The 20682-nt window shown below is 38.4% G+C and overlaps 2 protein-coding genes across 2 annotated transcripts; both read right to left on the reverse strand.

The window, feature by feature from the left end:
• Positions 1 to 2037: 2037 nt before the first annotated feature.
• LOC144640623 (TNF receptor-associated factor 4-like) lies at positions 2038 to 9952 on the reverse strand. Its single transcript, XM_078499716.1, has 8 exons — positions 9674 to 9952; positions 7780 to 7837; positions 7179 to 7280; positions 6475 to 6639; positions 6122 to 6199; positions 5349 to 5432; positions 3840 to 3917; positions 2038 to 3075 (listed from the first exon to the last, which is right to left on the reverse strand). Exons 1-8 carry the CDS (start codon positions 9841 to 9843, stop codon positions 2038 to 2040), a joined length of 1773 nt encoding a protein of 590 aa, XP_078355842.1. The 5' UTR covers positions 9844 to 9952.
• Positions 9953 to 13352: 3400 nt separating this feature from the next.
• Positions 13353 to 20429, reverse strand: LOC144640626 (TNF receptor-associated factor 4-like). The gene is made up of 6 exons (XM_078499720.1): positions 20376 to 20429; positions 19823 to 19924; positions 19265 to 19429; positions 17790 to 17864; positions 16887 to 16964; positions 13353 to 14400 (listed from the first exon to the last, which is right to left on the reverse strand). Exons 3-6 carry the CDS (start codon positions 19421 to 19423, stop codon positions 13837 to 13839), a joined length of 876 nt encoding a protein of 291 aa, XP_078355846.1. The 5' UTR covers positions 19424 to 19429; positions 19823 to 19924; positions 20376 to 20429; the 3' UTR covers positions 13353 to 13836.
• Positions 20430 to 20682: the final 253 nt, after the last annotated feature.

Consider the following 20682-nt stretch of genomic DNA (forward strand, 5'->3'; position numbering starts at 1 on the left):
TTCCCGCTTCCAACGCAGTTTCTCGCCCCAGGATCCTACAGGCGTTAGAATCCAAGATGGCGGCCATACCTTGGATTTCACCACCTAAACGACTCCTCTCCCCAGGTTCATGTAGCCTGCGTAGCAGGCGCCGTCGTTTCGAGCGCGCAATGAACACAGACGCCTGCTACGCAGGCTAAGGTTCATGGTCAGTTGAGGTCGGGGAGGGGGCGGGAGAAAAAGGAAATCTCTCCCTTTCCCCCAGCCAGACACATCGCTCCCTTCGCTCGAGGTTCTTTTGGGTAAATGATCATTCAGTCGGTGGTACAAGTATCAGTTGATAGCAGGCGGTCCGCCTGAGTTGATAGCGACGGCCACATTTTATATTCCACCTCTGATCAGCGCCCATAATTTCTTTCGACGGTTGCTAGGCAACATAGGATATCCTGAGCTGAAGGGATAACGTTTCGGTGTTGCGTTGTTATTTGACTGGACAAAAAATTGGAAACTTTACGAATGATGAACTGAGCCGTAAGAGGCTATGAACAATCTTCAGCTAGGGCTCACGACGGTAAATCACATTACATGCACTGATGATACCAGGGGCGGATCCAGGATTTTCCTTAGGAGGGGGTGCACCACTAAGGAATGACGTGTTTTTTCTTCTTCTTCTTTTTTTTTTCTTTTTTTTTTTAGAATACCAGTTGTATTAGAAAGCCGCAGGTCATCTCGGGGGCTGAGAGGGGGGTGTTCTGCACCCCCTGCACCCTCCCCCTAGATCCGCCCCTGCATATGCATTCACAATATTAAACGGCCGGAATTTTGTAGCATAAAGCCGCTTGAAGTATTGCTCTCCCTCTGAATGGGATGCTAGTCCATCGCACGTTACTTCCCAGCATTCTGTCAGGCTGCCCCCAAAATTCACGGTTATTTCCGTATTCTTACTGGGCACTGTGAGAGTACAGACAGTAAAGTGCATTGCCCAAGAACACGACACAACGACTCCCTGGTCCAGGGCTCGAACACAGATCGCTTAATCCAGAGTCCAGCGCGCTGAACATTAGTCCCAACCTCGCCGCATGAAACTCTAGAGACTTCGAAACAAATAATCATGACACAAAGTTTTAAACCGACAATAAAAGTTTTATTCAATAGTGAAATGACAAGAACTTAATGTTCCAAACTGGTTTTAACTGTTCACAAGCACAAGCATAAGCACGATCAAAATACTCTTATTGAAAAGTATGGGCATGCTATTTGATACAGTCTTTTAAAAATTTTATATCTCCATAAGGTCGCATCACTTGTGGTTTATGCTATTTTCGGACGTTTCTTTAATTAGCTATATATTAGTAATACTTAATAAAGCGCTATTTATTGTTGTCGCTGTTGTTAAATTGTCCGTTCCAACTACATATAAACTCCCAGACTACAATTGTTTCTGCCAGAGGTAACCGGCGAAAATCGATTCACATACTAAGAATGGTTCCATTTAATCTAACAACTGGATTAGAGTATTCTGCTGGACAATTCTAGAACTTTTGTTTTTTTCGTTACACAAGTATTAAAACGATCTATAAAAAGTTTTGTTATATACGCCATACCGAGAAACCCAAAGCGAGGCAATTATTCATACATTCCTTTGTAAACAGCAGCAATCCATTTACATTAGAAATCACAAAGTTTGCTTGGAAGCGGGCGATCAACATGGGTGGAGGATTACTTGCTTTGAAAGTAAAGTGACCCTGGGAGGGCGAGCCAACTTTTTTCAAAAACAAAAATAGGGGCGCCAGAACATTATAAAGTATAGAGTTTTTGCCTTATAATAAACTAAAGACTACACAGACTGCAGTGACTTTTGCTTACAATTTGAAGCAAAAGCCAAAATATTCATCAAAAAGTTTCAGTTTAAAGAGGGACCTGGCCTTTACAGCATGCATAAACAGCCGACAACAACCTGCAGCTCTCTGCGACAGCTACTGATATAATTTTTTTTAATATTTGCTGAGAATGTTATGTTCAGTAAAACAAGTTGCATGCTCTAAGTTGAGCAATTTGTTAAATAAAGTACTCTTGAACAGCTTCTTTAACCAGAAAAAGCAAAGTGTCATTCACAAGGTAACGCCTTGAATTTATTTCCTCCTGAGATATAAACTTGGAAAACCTGTACCCAGCGTTTTCTTCTTCCTTTGGCCTATTATCCGGTATGAACTGCGCAATGACGTTTTTCTGTTCGACAAGGTTTTCTTGTTGATCAATCAATGTCAACTTCACTTTCTTTTTAAAAGGCCAGGATAATATGGCGTCATATCCACCTTTCATTATTACGATATATATGGAGAGGTGAGTGTTCTCTCCAATTCCATACCCATTTGGATACATTCGTAACTTAAATTTGTATCCATACATGTAAAATGGATCACTTTCTACGTACTTTTTTACTTTGTCCTTTGCTTGTCTCGATTTATTTGCAAAGCTTGTTATCTTCCAGGTGAACATACGGGATTCCGCTGTTAACCTTAGAAGGGCATTTAACGAATCCACTTTGTCTTTTAGATTCTTCTTTACCATTTTCACCCTTTTCACATTCTTTTCATGTTGACTCTGAATAGCATTTACTTTCTCTTCAAGTTTCGTTTTTAACGAATCTACTTTGCCTTCAAAATCCTTCTTTACCATTGTCGCATTCTTTTCATGCAGGAGGTGAATAACACTTATTTTCTCTTCTAGATTATTTTGGACTCTATCTTCAAGTCTCGTCAGGTATAACATTAAACACACAAGCGACAGCAACAAGCAAACAAAAAATATCTTGCGCCCCCTTTTAAGTTTCTGCTGGAGTTTTGTTTGGGTAGTGTTTACTTTTTGTTCAAGCTGATTTTGAAGGATATCAAATTTCTGTTGGTATTCCTGCTGAAGGAAATTTACATTGTATTGATGCTGCTGTTGAATAACATCGACTCTCTCTTCTAGTCCGTCAAGTTGTATTGTTTTCTCCTGAAGTTTCTCCTGGGTGTCATTAAGTTCAAAGCAAGCTAAATCGAGGTGACTTCTAGTTTCAAAAAAAAGATGTGATTCAAGTTGATCTCTCTGTACCTGCAAATAAAATACCATAGTCTAAAAAAGTTCTTACTCCAACACAACTACTGATTAATACTTATACCCTTTTCGTTTCCGTTAAATGATTTTATCTATTTTTTTGCTTGACTGCCCGAGGCTGATATGCTTATTCATTATTTAAATTCAAGCGTTTAGGCGATGTACCCAGGGTGGATTTACACCTTAAACGTCTATACGGGGAAGCTCCGAATCAGAGGGGTATCTTTTTCAGGGTGGTGGTATAAAAAAGGAAAGGGGTTCCACGAGTGAGAAAAATGAGATCGGTAGCAAAAACTTGTCACTCAAAGGGGCCTTTCAAAATATCTTGGGAGAACACACCTAGCGGCTGATTTATCCGGCTACGTATTTTAAAAGATTTCTCAAGTGAAAAGTTACGACTGAAAGACACTTGATTATTGGCTAAATCAGGTTTTGCCATTCCTTTGTATACTGCAGGTATGCATATGTGAAAGTAGTACCATTCGGTATGGAACCAGGTTATCCTTTCTGATAAGATTGTCACAAAAGGTAAGGTTTTGGACCTCAGGGCGGAGCCTCCCCGTATAAAACTTTGTTGAGTACTAACCCCCGGGCGTCGTATCCATCCCACTTTTCGGGAAGAATTTAATTCAAATAATTTCTATTTTTCCAATTCTAATTCTACGTTGGCTAATGATTATGCGTTGTTAAAACCAGGCATATTTGAATAAAAGCGATGTAGTTTAGAGAAAAACTGATTAAAGACAATCAAAAAAGGTTACCTTTTTGGGGCAGCTCATACGAGCATATGGACATGGGATTTTGGTCAGCGGACAATCGTCGTCAATGTGTTTTGGAACCTGTAAGAAAACGATAACATGAGAGCATTTGATTCACGCCGTTTAACAGCTTGTAAAAATCTGAGTGACTGAGAAACTTGTGTGTCTCTTTCGATCTCTTGGCCCAGACAAAAGTTATACTAATGGTATATACTAGTTAGGGCCGAATCGCACTAGCGGACAAGTTTGAAATGTCATGACATTGTTCACAAAAACAAAATTGTCGCGACAAGTCAGAGACATCTTGAAGAGAACAAAAGGTGAAATTATCAGTACAATAGCTTTGCACGTGCTTCTGGCATCCCTGTACATTTCTCAGCACGGCCGTCTTGGGCAAACATCAAATATGCAGTACCATGCGGTAAAAAATTCTAAAACAATTTGCATTTAAAGTACACATGTTCTCATGCAGCGACATAATAATGAGTCGCCTCATTCTTACATTGGGCAAAAACATTAGTAAAAAAAAATATATTAATAAACATTTTTTGCCTATCGCGGAAAGATTTTGCGGCTGAACTCTGATTGTGAAAGCCACATCACGGCGCATACTACCGCAACAATTTTTGAGTGCGTGTTGTTTTTAGGGCAGATTTGGGGCAAACACAATAGCCAATCAACAACGTATTGTTATCTGCGTTACAGGAGGGATGAGAATGCGACTTGTCATGAATTGTCCTGCCTTGAGGCAGGACAACGACTTCTTTTAAGATTTGTCCGTCTTGACAAAATTTGCCCTTGTCCAACAAGTCGTTCGCACTTGTTTTTGCGATTGTTTGACAAAATGAATCGCGCGTGCAACCGGACCAATCATAACACAACTGCTTCTTTGTTTTCCTGAATTGTTAGACAAGTTCTAGGTCTCAAAAAACGTATTCGCACTTCAGTTGTTTTCTGTAACAAGTGACACATTCATGATGAAATCTACCAATTGTTACAAAATTTGTCCGCTAGTGCGATTCGGCCCTTATGCAACGCTTTCGAGTGGTATACTTAACAATTATTCCACGAGCGCGCGTTGGATATGAGTTGGTAGATAGCTATAACGATCTCATATCCATCAAGCGCGAGTGGAATAATTGTTTTATTAAAAACACCCAAAAAGTTTTGAAATATTTGAGCTCCCCAGCTATTTCGTTGACGGCATGGTATAAAACTTAATATACACCTTTCCAAGTTTCCAAAGCAAATACAAATAAAACATTATTTTTTGTGTTTTCAACAGGTTAAGTCTTCTTTTAATCATGACTTGCGCCAATTCTGTTGTAGAAATTGAACATGAAACTGGAAATTATGATACGGTACATATATCTGGATTGGTAGATTTCTGTGATGTTACAGAAATGAAATTTTGATGACTGACAAGAAAAAACTGGATGCATTTATAATTCACAATTTCTAAGAACGAGTTACGAAATCACTAAATGATTGACTGTGAGATAAGATACTCACCATTCCCCGAGAAATTACTGCTTCGCAGTTGTTAGGGCACTTTACTGGGAAGTGTTCGCATGTGTTAAGATGATCTTGTAGTTCCTGTAATTAAAACAAAACGCCACATGTACACACGCGTGAATTTCGATTCCTCTCCAAAAGATTTTTACTGATATTAACACAAAACCAAGTCTTGTACATAACATATTATTAAAAGTAAACACAAGCTAAGGACAGGGGCAAGGCGCGCGATTTATTCAACCATAGTAGAGACCAGTAAAAATCGTCGAAAAGTGTATCAGTGCTGTTGTTATATTTGATAATGACGATAAAAATGATGATGATGATGATGATGATGATGATGATGATGGTGATGATGATGACTTATTTTGTTGCACATACACACGGTAGATAATGACAACAATTACAATAATGAAGACAGCAATAATAACAGTAGCAATGGAATTTTGCTACGTCCACACTTAGGTGGATAATTATCCCGGATTGGCCTTCCATCCATACTAAAACGGCGTTTTCGGTTACCGAAGACGGAACGTTTTGCAAACGCTTTCCAAAGTGGATAATTTGAAAACGCCGGCTAGGTGTGTTACAGCAACGTCAACTCAATTGCAGTCCACTCTCAACCATTGATCAAGTAATGTGCGCATGCTCTAGCTACCACGCTTTCGAGTGTTCTGGAACTGAGGCAGCGTTTCACTGTAGACGGCGAAATATGAAAACGACAGTGTGGAAAACAAACCAACAAACACACAAAGATTTGTCGCCCTCACCAGTTTTCTGAGTATCAGAGCACCGCACTTGTAGGGGCAGGGAAAAGGACACAGTTTGCATTTTTTCTGGATATGATCCTGAAAGAAAAAAAAAATGTTTTATTGTGAATCGTCCAAGTATCATTGGGCAAGATATTTTACTTTGTTTTATTTTATAATTTATCGATTGCATCTGGATTAAGTTAACAATTCGAGGAGAAGTATAGTAATTTGCCTAAAATAAGTGGGGGTCTCTTTCTTCAAAAATAATTTTTGACGGTTCGGGGAGCTCAGAAATGGTTTAAAATCTATGCAACATAATGTAAACTTTCTAAGTTTACACATTGGTCGAGCTGTCATCGGCTTTCAGTTACCTCCATCTGACACTTTGGGTGTGGCTCATTGCAGTGTTCACACTTTATAATCCTCCACTCACACGTGACATCCACGTGTTCATTCAGGTCTTTCCTCTTCACTGTGACTTGACAGTTTTTATTTGTGCAGGGAACGTCTTTAAAAGGACAAGATGCCAAGTGAGTCTGTCGATAGAACCAACATGTCTAACTTAGATAATCAGGTTAAGTCTGTGTTCAATCCTATAGTGGCCCTTCAGGCCGGAGTTATCCCAGTTTCAGTAGCATGAAGCAACTAGGAGTATTGCTACTCTACTGGGATGCTTGTCCATGGCAGGGTTACCCCCAGCAGTAAATTCGCTGATACCCATTTTATATACCTGGGTGGAGAGTGGCATTGTGAGAGTCAACGCAGTGACCACAGCCTGAGGGCTTGATCCCGGACCACTCAATCCGGAGTCCAGTGTTTCATTAAACCATTAGGCAATATAGCGTTACCCCTAAGATAAACATAGTGTACTTAGCTGGCCACAGTTTAGCTGTGTTATATGAAAGAGTAACTTACCATAAGATGAACATAATTTAGCTGTTGAGGTCAGTTGGGACTTTGATCTGTTCGGTGTTGCTTATTTTTTGGGGATGGGGGATGTTATTTGAATTTTATGGTCAGTGCTATATGAACTTCTACTGGTATTATACACGAATTAATAACTGTTCTAAAATACCTCTTTATATCTTAATTCACCAGTCCACTCGCAGCCATCATTTGGGCATTTTATGATAAGCGAGAGAATCTTCCGCTCGGTTGCTTTGTCTGCAAAAATATCCTTTAGAGAAACAAAGAAAAAAGTTTTATGATAATTGAAAAATGAATAAAAAGGTGTCACATACACGTTAAACCAGGAAAATTATAATTTGCATAATTCACGTCCCTGCTCCTAGTTATTAAACCTGACATTTGGCCGTACATATTGAAATATAGTATGTAAGTACTAAGTCTACAAAGACCAAGTAATTTAGTCTGGTAACTTATATAATTACCACTAAGAACTACAACACTTATTCCAGATGGCATGGAAGGCATCCAGCTTTTCAAAAGGTTGCTCCTGAAATCGATGAATTTCTACGGGCAACAGTTCTATAAAACTCTTGGCGGACAAGTTGGCCTATAAGCGCGGGTGGGGAGGCTTGCAGTTCAGTTGGGGGGATTTAAAACAAGATTTTATGGTTGGTAGAAAAACCTGCTTAAATTCTGATGTACCTCCTCTGATATGAAAGGGGTACTGATGATTATGGACTTCTGATTATTTATTACAGGAAACTTACCTTATCTCGGTTCAGTGTCTGCCTGTCTGCGGGACACGTTAAAGGTTGGCCTTCCTGCCTGTAAAAAAGGAGATGAAAAAAAATGTTATTCTTTCCACCCAATGTTCTCACAACTTGCAAAGAAATCATTGGCGTGGTAGTCAAGGGATGCGTCTAAGGCGCACGAGCAGTTCCTTTCATTTTAAACTTGCCAAAACAATTTCAACAACAACATGGCGGCCAGTGGGAGAGTTCGGTTACTTTTTTATAGCCGGTAAAAGAAGTTTTCTAAGTTGTGTCTTAAAAGCAACGAAAATGTCTCCGGAAAGGTTCTTGTTGTCAAATATGGTGTTTGTTCTGAAATCAAAGCATTACGGAAATGGCAATTAAAACGTGGCGATCGAATTTTCCCGTGACGGTCGGAGCTCTTGTTGACTTGGTGGTTCTTTGTTTAATTTTATGTCATTTGTGATCCCCACGTGCGTTGAAAATCGTGGTACAATCATTTGCATTTCCGCGCTAAAAAGTAACGCGACATCACAAATTTCTGCGTTTTTTATGTAACTACACGACGCGGTACGGTACCGACATTTTAGGATAAAAACAGTGCATTTACATTTTAGTGAAGATAGTTGTGACCGCTTTTTTAATACATTCGCTGAATCCACGGCATCGTAGTCGTGGTTGTTATAGCTTCCATATGCGGGAAAGATGGCTTTCTGTATCATCTTCCAGAAACCGCTAACGCGATCGTGAATTGATCGCGGGGCGAGTTATGAGAACATCAGAATTTGGTCCCAGACCTCGTTTCTATCCAACCTTCTCCCAGACGCAGAAAGTTCTTCTAAAAATACACCAACTCCCCACCCAACCCCCCCCCCCCCCGGCCCCCGAACACACACACACACACAAACAAATACGTGTTTGCTAATAGGCTTATATTTAGATATAAAAGAAGATTAATTTCTTTTCTTTTGTTTGTAAGGCTCCTGTTTGAGAGCTTGTTTTGATTTTTTGTTGTTGTTTTTGCCACCGTACGCTCCGATGCTTGTGATGTTCATGTGACGACTAAGTACACAGTCATGACGTCATGACGGTGACCTTGCCTGCGGATTATCTGATGAGCAATTCTTACTGTTGGGATGTTTACACAAAGCCAAGAGGAAATAAATGTTAGATTATATTCCTGAGATATCCCAAAATTGTAAGATTTTTCTTCGTAGCATTTACGCATTCTATACAATCATGCATGGCTGCGTTCTTTCGTAAGCCACGGGTTTACAGTTTCGACATATAACATATATATTACGTAGGACGATGACTGAAGTTACAAAAGAGCAAATCAATCACGGCAAACAAGCTATTGTGCTACAAATGGCTATGCTTAAGACTGCATTAACTTGAAACAATCATGTACTCTTCAAGCATGTGGAAATATAAGGTTTTTTGTTTAGTTATAAATAATGTGGTGCGGATTATATCATTTAAAATAAAATCGACCCATTACATTTCCGTTTTCTATTTATTTCGTCTATTAATTACTGCATTTTACTGATGTATGTATAACGCTACGAAAAATCGGCAAATATGATCATGAAAAACAGACAATAAAGTGAAAGTAAAACGTACAGTCAAACAATACTGAAAGACACGGCAGAAGGCTTATCGGCTCGGGTCGAAATTCAGTTCAAAATGGCTAATATTGTCTTCCGACTGAAGGACATTAAAAAATTTGCTTGCTTGACTCTTTAAAGTTTTTCGGTCACAATTGCACACAAGAAATCGCAAAAATATTGTTCATGTTATGATAATGTCTATACATGTAATAAATTAACGAAGGAAAATCGGACACGAAAGGCTAGATGTTAAACTGAAATGACAATTATCTTGATGATATTATTTACCAAAACCCCACCTTCTAAAATGTTCTTCGAGGCAATCTTTGCAAAATCTGTGGCCACATGTCGTTTGAACAGGCCCCTTCTGCGGCAAATGACATATTAAGCACAGAATCTCGTCATCAGGCGCATTCACAAAGTCCTCCTCATAACCCGAAGGCAGCCGATTTCTTGCAGCTTCCGCCATTTTGGAAAAACACTGAAAAGTGAAAGCTTCGTAAGGTCAAACTCAAACTTGCGTAAATTATGACCTTTGTAAATCTCATCTTTCGCACAGTTGAGATTGTGTGACTGTCTAGAAAGGTAACTGACTTCAATATTAATAGCACCACAACAATCTGCATGAAAACAAAAATAAAAGAAAGCAACAGTTAAATTTGAGGCTTTCCCAGGTGTTTCGGGGAACATCAGCGTCTTCAGGGAACATGGCCATTACCTTTTTTGGGAACACGGGAACGGAAGCATATTTAGGGAACAGGGAACACCACAATTGAAAAAAAAACTTTAAGAGAACATGCATAGGAAAACAACAAATTTTTGAAGTGAAGAATATATGAAATCATATATTTAAACTGCGTGGATGAAGAATCTATGATTATTCTTCATCCGCAGTTCAAATAAAATTCAGTATATGATTTCATATATTCATAATTTCATCTTCATCTTCCCCGGGTATATTACGAACCAATAAAATGACCAGCTCCCCAGTTGGCTTGTTAGCTCAATTGGTTTAAGCGCTGCACCGGTATCCCAGCAAGCATGATTTTTTCAGGCTATCTTTTCGCAAATGCTTTTAAAAGTTGTGTTCATAACTGCGAGGATCTTATCTTCATTAAGAAACATTTTGTTGGGGACAAGTAAAAATAGGGCCCTAATGGGTCCGTGTGTTCTGCTGGCATAACGTATCAACATTGATAACTGTCTTCGGTTTTTCGGCTTACACCAAGATAATTCGTCACGCAAGTTATTATGACATTTGAAACCTTTAAAAGTCGTAACCCTTGTGCATGCAAAGCAACATGCCAGCTACTGCTGCGTACGTCACAAACCACAATAAGATCTGTTTCAGCGCGTATAAATAGCAAACGTGCAAACTGAAAACATTCCAATATTTTTTATCTGTCGATAGCTCGTTATGCTTTCACTCGGACGTATACAGGATGGGATCTTTGGTTATTTTTTATTTCAAGTTAGCTAACGGGCGGTGAGAGTTTATTTTTTTTCACTCCACGGAAAAAAAGGCTGATCGCGTATTCGTCGTCGTTAGCGACCACTGCGTACGTCACGAGCCTCACAACTCTGAAAGCAGCTGAAACCCGTCGTACTCACACGTACTAATATAGCGCGACAGAGAGCTCTTAGCAGGAGCCTGGGCTCCCCATTGTTACAACCTTTTGTTACAAATTTGCTATTTACACGCACTTTTTTATATCAGAAACGGAGAATTTTTTTTATTTTTGTTTATTTTTATGATGTAGACTAGTTGATTGTTAAGATATCAAATTTAAATAATAGATATACCTTTCTACTTAGTCTATAAAAAAGAAAGTATCTGCTATCTATTGTTACATACTTTCTATTGTTACCACATTCTATTGTTACGGACTTCCATTGTTACATCTTTCTATTGTTCTAGACATTCCATTCCCTCCTTCGATAGCAATATGTTCTGCTTGGCATTATGCCATCTGGCATAATAGCAGCAGAACACAAAAATGGACTTCCCCGGGAAGCCCTTAAAATTCCGCATAGCATGTGATTGAAAACATGCTCGTCCAGCTCGGAGTAAATTTTGTTTCGCCTTGTACCCCACAAAGGAGCGTTTCAAATTAGCATATCACTTGACGCAAAAGCACATGAACTTCGATCGAACTTAATGCGGCCAACTCGTGAGGTTCCAGTTCTCGAAACCACGACGAAATTATAGATTTTTTTAGTTCTCTCTCCAATTTACGACAGGAAAGTGTATTCTTGGAATCCTTTATGCGTGCACTGTAAGACATAAAAAATGTCACATTTATATTTTCTGTAAATTAACTGGATAAACGGCAAAAAACTGTTTTCTAAAATTGTTAGTACCCCTGTACATTATATAATGAATGTAAAAAATCATTATCTCATCGGCGAAAATGTAAACCCACTGAGAAGTCCGAAGCCTGAACAACGTTGAGTATTATATTTTAACTGGCCACATTAGCCTTGCTCACACCACGGCTAGAAATCGAACCTAGTAAGTGACGCAGTTAGGCCGTAACACAGATGTCGCGCCTTCTCGTGCAAACTGATAACAGTCGAACCCCTATTAAGCGGCCACCTCCTGTTAATTGGCCAGTTATCAAAGTCCCGAAAGTATTGAGAGTGTAATTATAAATACTATAAATAAAACCCTTATTTAACTATAAAGTGGCCACCTCTGTTTAACCTCGATTTAAGCAAGTCGATTCGCAAATATGTAAGCTTGCGTGTTTTTATACGGTTTTATACAAGATCACACATTGTCAGCATTTCGACGAAAGAGTTATGAATAACTCAAAGGAAGTCCACCTGTCGAACTGAGTGAAGTCAAGTTAAACATCCCACTGCCTTAATAGAAAACCATTCAGCTGCGCATGCCTCCGATCAAAATAGAACACAATTTTGGATTTTTTTTTCGCTATAAAAAGAATAGTGTGCTGGTTCGCTAGCGCTCACCAGCAAAACCTGTTATGTTATTTACTTAAAAAAAGATACAACAACACAAGGAAACTTTTTATGCTTTATTTATCAACTCTCTAGTTTTAAATTTCTTATCTTCATATTATAAACTTGTATTAATAATAAGCTTGGGTTTTCTGTAACGCAACCCTTTGTTACACGGCATCAACTTTTCTTTAACAAGAACATTGAAACAATTTCAACAAGCTTATTAGTTTTCATTGGCTGCAACAAGGCGCTTAATCGATCTGTAAATTCTGTTTTCTTATGAAAATCTCTATTCAATTCTCTGCATCCTTGGATTCATTCAACATACTATTTTATTTGACTATTAATAACATTAATTACTCACATCACTATTTGTTTGGTCCCATTGGAATACTAAATAATAGTTATTTAAAAATTTTGCATGTAATCTGGATATCTCTTTTTTGCAATTTTTCAAAGATCAACATAAGCATAATTATTCAAACCTTGAATGCATTCTTATATCTTTTTTTTTAAAGGTCGACACATGGTTATATCAAGTGAAAATGAAACTTAACTCTAACTTACATTTTGCAAATTAACGTGTTTTGATCTGGTGAATTTTTTGTTTGCATCAGCTTTATCAACTTGGTCCATTCAGCTTTCGTTATTTCTGTCGCATTGCTAATTCGCGATTGTTTCAAGTTGCGATGTCTTTTAAACAGAACTAAACCACTTTGTTCCCTTTACAGTTTCAAGCCCTAAACCGACAATCTCAGCTGTATCGGTTGAAATTCGATGCCTTCGTCTGTAGACTGAATTTGTTAAGATGCAGTAAAATCCTTTTTTACCGTTACTCGGAATTTATTGAAAGCTCAAACGCGGGAATTTTTGATGACAAAATAATTTACTCAGCTGCATGATGGGCCGACCCCAACCTGAAGAAATAGAACTTGTGTCCACAAGGCAGCGCGAAGAATGAAGGGCTTGCAAAAATTGCCGTTCAACTGAATCTGTTTGTAAATCAATCCAGGCTAATATAGCCCGACAACCTTTTTATCCTTTCAAGATTTCAAGCCTAAAACAAATTCATTTCTTTGTCGCAACTTTTCCGCTTTAGCAGCAATCAGCTTCAGCTGGTAATCTTTCACGTTTCTTGTTTGTTTTTCGACCTACTGATCTTACTTAGTGCGAGCACGGAAATGTTAAGGTGGCTGATAACGGTTTTCAGCATTTTGCTGACTTTATACTTTGATGGGTAAGTACTGAGTACTAGCACTTGAGTCATTAGCACTGACAGCTAAAATTAAGGGTGTTATCAACAGGTTAAACTGTTGCTATGGTAACCGCTTCTGACAACAAGTCGATGATCATATGTCGACCAATGATTGGGTACTTGTTTCAGTCATAACATTATTGTAATAGCAATCGATAAAGAGTTGCAGTGACCCTCATAAAAGAATAAGCTCTGGTAAATACTGAAAACCGTCATCAGCCACCTTGAGGCAAAAATTCAAAATTAACAGGATGATGGTCCGACCTCAACCTGAAGAAACAGAGTGTTGTCCACAAGGTAACGCCTTGAATGAAGTTTCTCGTGGGATATAAACTTAGGATACCCGCCCCCAGTACTGTTCTCTTCCTGTGTAGGCCTTGCAAAGCTTGTTGGGTAATTGCCAGGTATGAACTGCGCAGTAACATTTTCCCGTTTAACTGAATCTTCCTGTTGATCTATCAATGTGAATTTCACTTTCTTTTTAAAAGGCCAGGGTAATATGGCGTCATATTTACCTTTCATTACATAAATAAACACCGACAGATGAGTATTCATGCCAGGCCCATAGCCGTTAGGATCAATTTTTACTCTCAACTTGTAGCCATAACTTTCTGTTCTTGCAGTGTAGAATGGAGCACTTTCCAAACATTTTTTTCCTCCGGTCTTCGCTTCACTAAAGTTGTTAATCTTCCACACAAACACTCTTGTCTCAAGTTTCTCTTCTGTGTCCTTTAACTTGGCACAAGCTAAGTCAAGATGGGGTTTCACAGCTGACTGAAGATGGGAGTCCACTTCACGTCTTTGAAGCTACAAGATTAGAAAAGATGGAACTACTTAGCTCAATCTTTACAGTAGCAAGTCTTCTTGCGGACACCTCTATACTGCGGACAGCTTACTCAGTCCCAGAGAATTTTGTGGCAATTTTTATGTGACAAGTCCACAACTTTTATTTGCTCGTGAAGATAGAAAAATTTGTCAATTTTTAAGTGAAAAATAAATTTGTTGACAAACTGGCGTGTTAGCTTTTATGTGACAAATAAAAGTTGTCACATACGAGAAATTGCTCGCATACTATAGACGACTCTAATCGCGTACCCAGTTCTTCTCAACCCTCAGACAGAACATTTGGTAAAGTGTGGAATGTGTCAGAAATCTGGCACATGACGCAACCACGCATGCTCAGCAACTTAGTCGATGAAAAGCTCACTTGGCCGTTTTAAATCTGGTCATGAACTCCTTTCATACACAAGGAAAGACAAGTAACACAATCTTGAGAAAGAGATGAGGAAGAAAATGGTCGGCACTAATGTTTGCTGATAAATTCAAATCCTCAACCCAGCTGTTGAGGGCGGTTAAAAAGGGCATGTGCTGTGTTTGGCGCGTACAAGCTATCTGTACGCGTCAATTTTGCAAAGTTTTTCACCCATCTTTTTACTAACGGAGAGGGTTATTTTAAAATAGATTGTATTACAAGCATGGACTTCAGGGGCGTTCCTAGGCAATTTTTAGTAGTACGCACAAAGTCAGTAAGAGATGAGGTTTCACCTCTAAGGGATCATATGAGCGCTGTATAAACGAGCTTTCTGGGCGTTTTCGTTTTCTTTTTTGCATTCTGAACTGAAAAGGGTTTGTCAAATCAATATATAAACTGTAGACTTTACCTTAACTTGGCTCAACCAGAAAACCAAAATCGTCTATATATTATTTGGTGTTATTATTACAGTGGAGTACCGTAAATGATCTAATAAACGCCCACTCTCAAATAAACGCCTCTTATCTAATAAACGCCTCCCCTGGCGTGTAAAAATTGTATAAGACGACCCTCTCTAATAAACGCCCCGTGTCTAATAGACGTCCACTTAGACCCACCTTAAAAAACCAAGGAAATTTGCAGTTTGTTTAGTTTTTGCTTGACTCGAACATTGAAGAAGCCAACAATGCCAACATGTTTGACCCCGACGACGATGAAGACATCGACATCGAACAATGAACGACATCTGTAGGCTTTGCATTAGCGCAGATTAGATAAGCCTCCCATTCGCACTCTGCTTTCTATTTTATTCCGCGAGCAAAATACGCATCTTTTTTGTTTTGTTGACCTTGTTACAGTAAAATTGAAATAAACGCCCCTCTGTTTTAAACGCCTCGTATCTATTTAACGCCCCCCCCCCCCTCAGGACCCCTAAAATTTAATAGACGCCCCAGGCGCCGGTTTATTAGATCATTTACGATATGTTCACGTGTTTTTAGAAAATGTCCGTTTATTTCTTCACTTTCATGTAATGTTTAATAAATGAGCAGCAGTGTTTTATCAAGTTTAAAACACGAGGCGCAGCCGAGTGTTTTAGACTTGATAAAACACGAACTGCGAATTTATTGAACGGCTTAAAAAACTTCTGATGTAGATCAACTCATTCTTGCACTTATATTTAGATTTGGGGTTATTTTGGCCTAGAAAATTGGACGTAAAGTTTAGCCGTGTCTTTTATCAGATATAAAGACACTCATTAAACATTAATTTCCTTTGTATTTTCTTTATGAATTATTAATGAGTTATTTAAAGGCATCATATTGAGTAAATATTTTCCATAAGCCAATAACTATATTATGCAGACCTGATACGAAGTTTCAATAAAAACAATTTAACAGCCAACCTTCTTCTTTTTTTAGCGCAAAACGCCTGTATTACAATGTCATGGTTGATCGGATTATCTCTATAAGCATGCATAAGTGCATAAGCGCCAAAACGGAGAGCCCTCAGCTCTCAAAGTTGAGTGCATGTAGGTCTTAACTCTTCTCACAAAGATAAATGGCCGCTCTAGTTGACACTGGCACAGTAAGAAAGCTCGTTTGGATATATTGAAATTCGGCCAGTCAGAATTACTTTGACGCAGATAGATATGGCGTATCGGTGCTATACAATTACTGATTCGAACCAAAAAAGGATGGAATAAAGAAAAAAAGAAAACGTTGACAGATAAAAGATTTAAGACAGAAAAAATAAGGCAAATGCCAACTATCAAAGTCGATAAAAACCAAGAGCAAGCTGTCTAATTGTTTTCCTATAACCCACTGACCGATCTATTAAACTCAGAAAATCGCTAGAATTAATTTATTGAAGGTTTTGATTGATAAAATAAAGCGGAAAAACTTGGTGCGTGCTGAGTCCAAGAGCCATCTACCGATCAATAGATGGCACCTGTGTAGCCAATCAGATTGCGCGATTACCAAAAGATGGTCATTATGGTTATGCTTATATCTATTATCGATTTACAAGTGTATTAAGTACATACCTTCCTTTTGCAGCCCATCTGTTTGTAAGGACAGGAGATAAATGTCAACGGACACTCTTTTTTGGTGTGATTTGGAACCTGAAAAAAATAGATCATGCTCTTGAGTGAGGAAGTCTCTGTGCAAGAGGGTCTCTGTATCGATTATTTTTTCTCAATCAACTTCGCATCGCCATTCGTCAAAATGATTTACAGTAATTACAGTTCCATATTTCAGTGTTTGTTTTGTCGTCATCCACACCCGGTTACATTTCGAAACAACACTTACATGCATATTAGCATTATGTTAGCTAGGCAAACTCCTGTAACAACCATCTATCCCCTCCACCTCTAGTGGCCACTTATGAGAACCATTCTCGTAAGCAGCCAGCTCCAGATGCGGACATTTTTTTCACGTCACAAGGGTGTTTGCTTTCGAGAGCTTAGACTGTATTATTATTTGTAATAGTAATTGGACCAAGTGGAATAAAATTCAGGGCCTAATCGTGCGAGTAATTTTAAAAATTAGCCAAGTGTGCAGCCTGAGGCCTATTCAAAATTATGAGCACAGTAATTATTACTCTCTGAATTGTATGGCACAAGGTCCCGTCCAATTACTAATTAATTGTATCAATAACAAATTCGAGGTTACGAACCGGATTTTTTTGTGTGAAAACGTTAATGGAAAGTTCAATTGGTTGTACCAACAGTAGGAAAACGTGCGAATGGCGTAGGTGTCCAATTACAGGTATCCAATTTGAAGTTGTTCAAATTGGATACCTGTAATTGGACACCCACTTGATCGGGCGTCAATTACGCGTCAAATAGGCAAGTGCAATCAATCAAAATAGAGAATTTCGTTATAGATATGATTATTATTGTTATTATTGTTATTATTATTATTATTGTTATTATTATTATTATTACCATTTTTCTAAGAATCGAGCTGCCACAACTGTTGGGACAGGTAACTAGGAACTTGCTGCACTTATTCAAATGCTCCTGCAAGAGATTCAAGTAAGAGCCTAACTGTGGCATCCTTTCAACCATCCAAATAATTACCTTTAGTTATTTTTACTTATTTTTGCAGGAACTTAATTTCGCGAAAATGGAATGGGCATATTTTGCATGATTTGGCCAAAAATACGTAATTAACATAAAAAATACAACAGAAAACATTTGAAATAAATTTTCGTGGGTCTTTAATTTCGCGTTTTTTGAAAATGGAGAAAATCGTGAAAATTAAGCCCCAGCTTTTTTACTGCAGTTCATACATTGGTGAGAAGGAGTAATTCTTCCTTTTTACAATTTTTTTTAATAATGTGTTGCTTCATTTCCCTTCATTGCCTTCTGGGCAGTGCTGCAAAAAAATTATTTACATTTAATCCATAAGCAAAATGTATTTTAAACAGAGGGAATACATTGTGAAAGTGTCTAACCATTCTGGGACTGTTTTTGGATAATTTAGTAACTAGTAAATTATGCTCATGCTTTTAATCCTTCTTCCTAATTTTAGTCGCCAGGCTGTAAACTTTGGTTTCAATTTAGTTGCTACAGTATGGTGACTTAAATGGTCTTTCACTTTAACTTGGAAGTTTGGGGGGGGGGGGATGGGGCTTACTTGATGGGGGGAGCTTATAATAGAGGATTTATATTTAAGTATTGTGTTTTATCGTTGCATTATGTTAGCACTCATGGTAAATAAATATATTCCAGACAGAGATAAATCATAATAACACATTATCAACCAAAAGGGGTGGAATGGCAGCTTCTATTTTTTGTCAACAGGCTCTCTCCCCTCCCCCTCCTTTCTCTTCCTTCACCTCCTCCTCGAACAGAGAGCCTGTTCACAGGCTTCAAAGTGCCAAGCTTGCTAGGGGAACCTGGTAACCAAGCTACAAAATCAGTGAGGTACTGGTAACTGATCACTTCATAATTATGCTTGCATCATGCCAGGTTACCAAGAGCAAAGTTCTAAGCGTGAAAGATCATACATGAAGATGTTTTTCAAGAGTGAATTTACCAGTCTTAAAAGTGGAAAATGTCAGCTTTTTATTCATGCAAACCTAGTGCCAGTGAGTGTGTTATTCCCCACCCCTCCCTCCAAGAAAAATGTACCTTCCCTTACAAAATTCAGGTTTGTATTATGTGGATAAATCATAACGAATTTTAACTTGAACTGCCAATTTAACGACACGGATAGCAAAGGGAAAGGACAGAGAAACCTGTACTGTAGATGTTTGTTAACATATAAAAACAATTTTTATAATGCCGATTTTGGAGAATTTCTTTAACTAGAGATGGAAAGTGCTGGAAACCATTGTGAGCTTCCTTAAAGGGGAAGAAGGGTCTAGAAAAAAAATAATTTTTATTTATTCTTCCCTTAGTGAATTAATTTTTACCTTCATCTGGCAATTTGGATGTGGTTCACTACAGTGTTCACAATCTATGAGCCTCCACTGACATAAAGTGGTCACATGTTGTTGAAGATTTCTCCTTAGCATCATCATGGGACATTTTTCATTTGTACATTGGACACGTTTGTCAGGGCAAGATTCCATGTGATTCTGTCACAAAAAAAAAAAAAAACTTTGCTTTGGTCAAGGAAGAAAGCTGCTAAGCACACTAATTATTGGTCAATACAGTAGAATTCAATTTATTGAAATTCCCAATACCTAGGGCTAAAAGTTGTTTCCAATGGATTTACCTTAATCAATGGAACACTGCAAATTTTACACTTTGTATAAAGCCAACTGGTCTGCCTCTTGGCTCCTCCTATTTGTTGTCCTCTGTTTCAGTGGCATGCCTGCAAACTAGCTATCTTGATCGAAGCTAAGTGCATGACCACCATAAACAACATTTACTTTTTTTACTGATCTCAAACTCTGGCCTTCTTGAATGAATCTTTGTTTCCCTTAGAGCTTTGATCAACAAACCATGATCCCCTGTATGCTTTTTACCTGTTTATTCCTTAGTTCACCTGTCCAGCCACAACTCTTAGTAGAGCATTTTACTACAAAAGAAAGAATCTTCCGTGCTGTAGCTTTATCAGGAAAGACATCCTAAATAGAAATCACAAGAAACAAATAACTTGTTATGATGGAGATTGAATTTGCACAGGTTAATAAAGGAAAACACTTTAAAATTTAATCTCCAACAGCACTCATGAACTTTCAAATTCCAGCGCAGACATCTGAGGCCAGTGATTTGTTCAATTCGGAGTATTATTGATATCCTCGAGGTGATAAATGCGATGAATATATACATAAAAATAAATTATAGAAAAAAGAGAAATCAGTGAGCCCTTTGCAGCTATATGAATTAATGTTTAAACAATTGAAAAGAACTGGAAGCCAAAAAAAGGCTCCCACAGGATTGAACCTACGTGTAGGACCTTGGCAATTAAGTGCAAGTACTCTACCACTGGGCTTTACTAACATCAATAGAAGCTAGGCAAAAAAAATGGCAGGTTTAGTTACTTTATACCCATGGGATGATCAACGGACCACTTACCTGTTTTCGGTCCAGACTCTCCCTGTCTGCAGGACAAGTGAAAGGTTTGTTTTGAACTCCCTGCCTGTTAAAAAGTGAATAAAGAAGATAGAGATGGGTTACTGACTTTACAAAGTTACCTTATTACCTTTTGTTGGCCCATCACTTGTACTAAGGCCCTCTATAAGTCAAGCTACCCCTGGGATACTCAGCTTTCCCAGTTGCTGTTCTTGTAGGGAACCCTTCTAGTCAATCATGGAATAGAGACTGTGTTGGTTGAGTTCTCGGTATTACATGTGTTGTCTGTGCTGGCTAACATGGAATAGTG

The sequence above is a fragment of the Oculina patagonica genome, unplaced genomic scaffold (assembly GCF_052425735.1).
Source record: "Oculina patagonica isolate OP01 unplaced genomic scaffold, crgOcupat unplaced39, whole genome shotgun sequence".
Lineage (NCBI taxonomy): Eukaryota > Metazoa > Cnidaria > Anthozoa > Scleractinia > Oculinidae > Oculina > Oculina patagonica.

Bases quoted from the DNA above. Each gene is read 5' to 3' on its own strand.
- LOC144640623 (XM_078499716.1), bottom strand. From the start codon at position 9,843: ATGGCGGAAGCTGCAAGAAATCGGCTGCCTTCGGGTTATGAGGAGGAC. The intron at 7,838-9,673 runs GTGGGGTTTTGG...CCTTTTTTACAG, and splicing joins CTCGAAGAACATTTTAGAAG to GCAGGAAGGCCAACCTTTAA. The intron at 3,918-5,348 runs GTGAGTATCTTA...GTTTTCTTACAG, and splicing joins CAGTAATTTCTCGGGGAATG to GTTCCAAAACACATTGACGA.
- LOC144640626 (XM_078499720.1), bottom strand. From the start codon at position 19,423: ATGGAATCTTGCCCTGACAAACGTGTCCAATGTACAAATGAAAAATGT. The intron at 16,965-17,789 runs GTAATAATAATA...TATTTTTTTCAG, and splicing joins GCTCGATTCTTAGAAAAATG to GTTCCAAATCACACCAAAAA. The intron at 14,401-16,886 runs GTATGTACTTAA...CTAATCTTGTAG, and splicing joins AGATGGGCTGCAAAAGGAAG to CTTCAAAGACGTGAAGTGGA.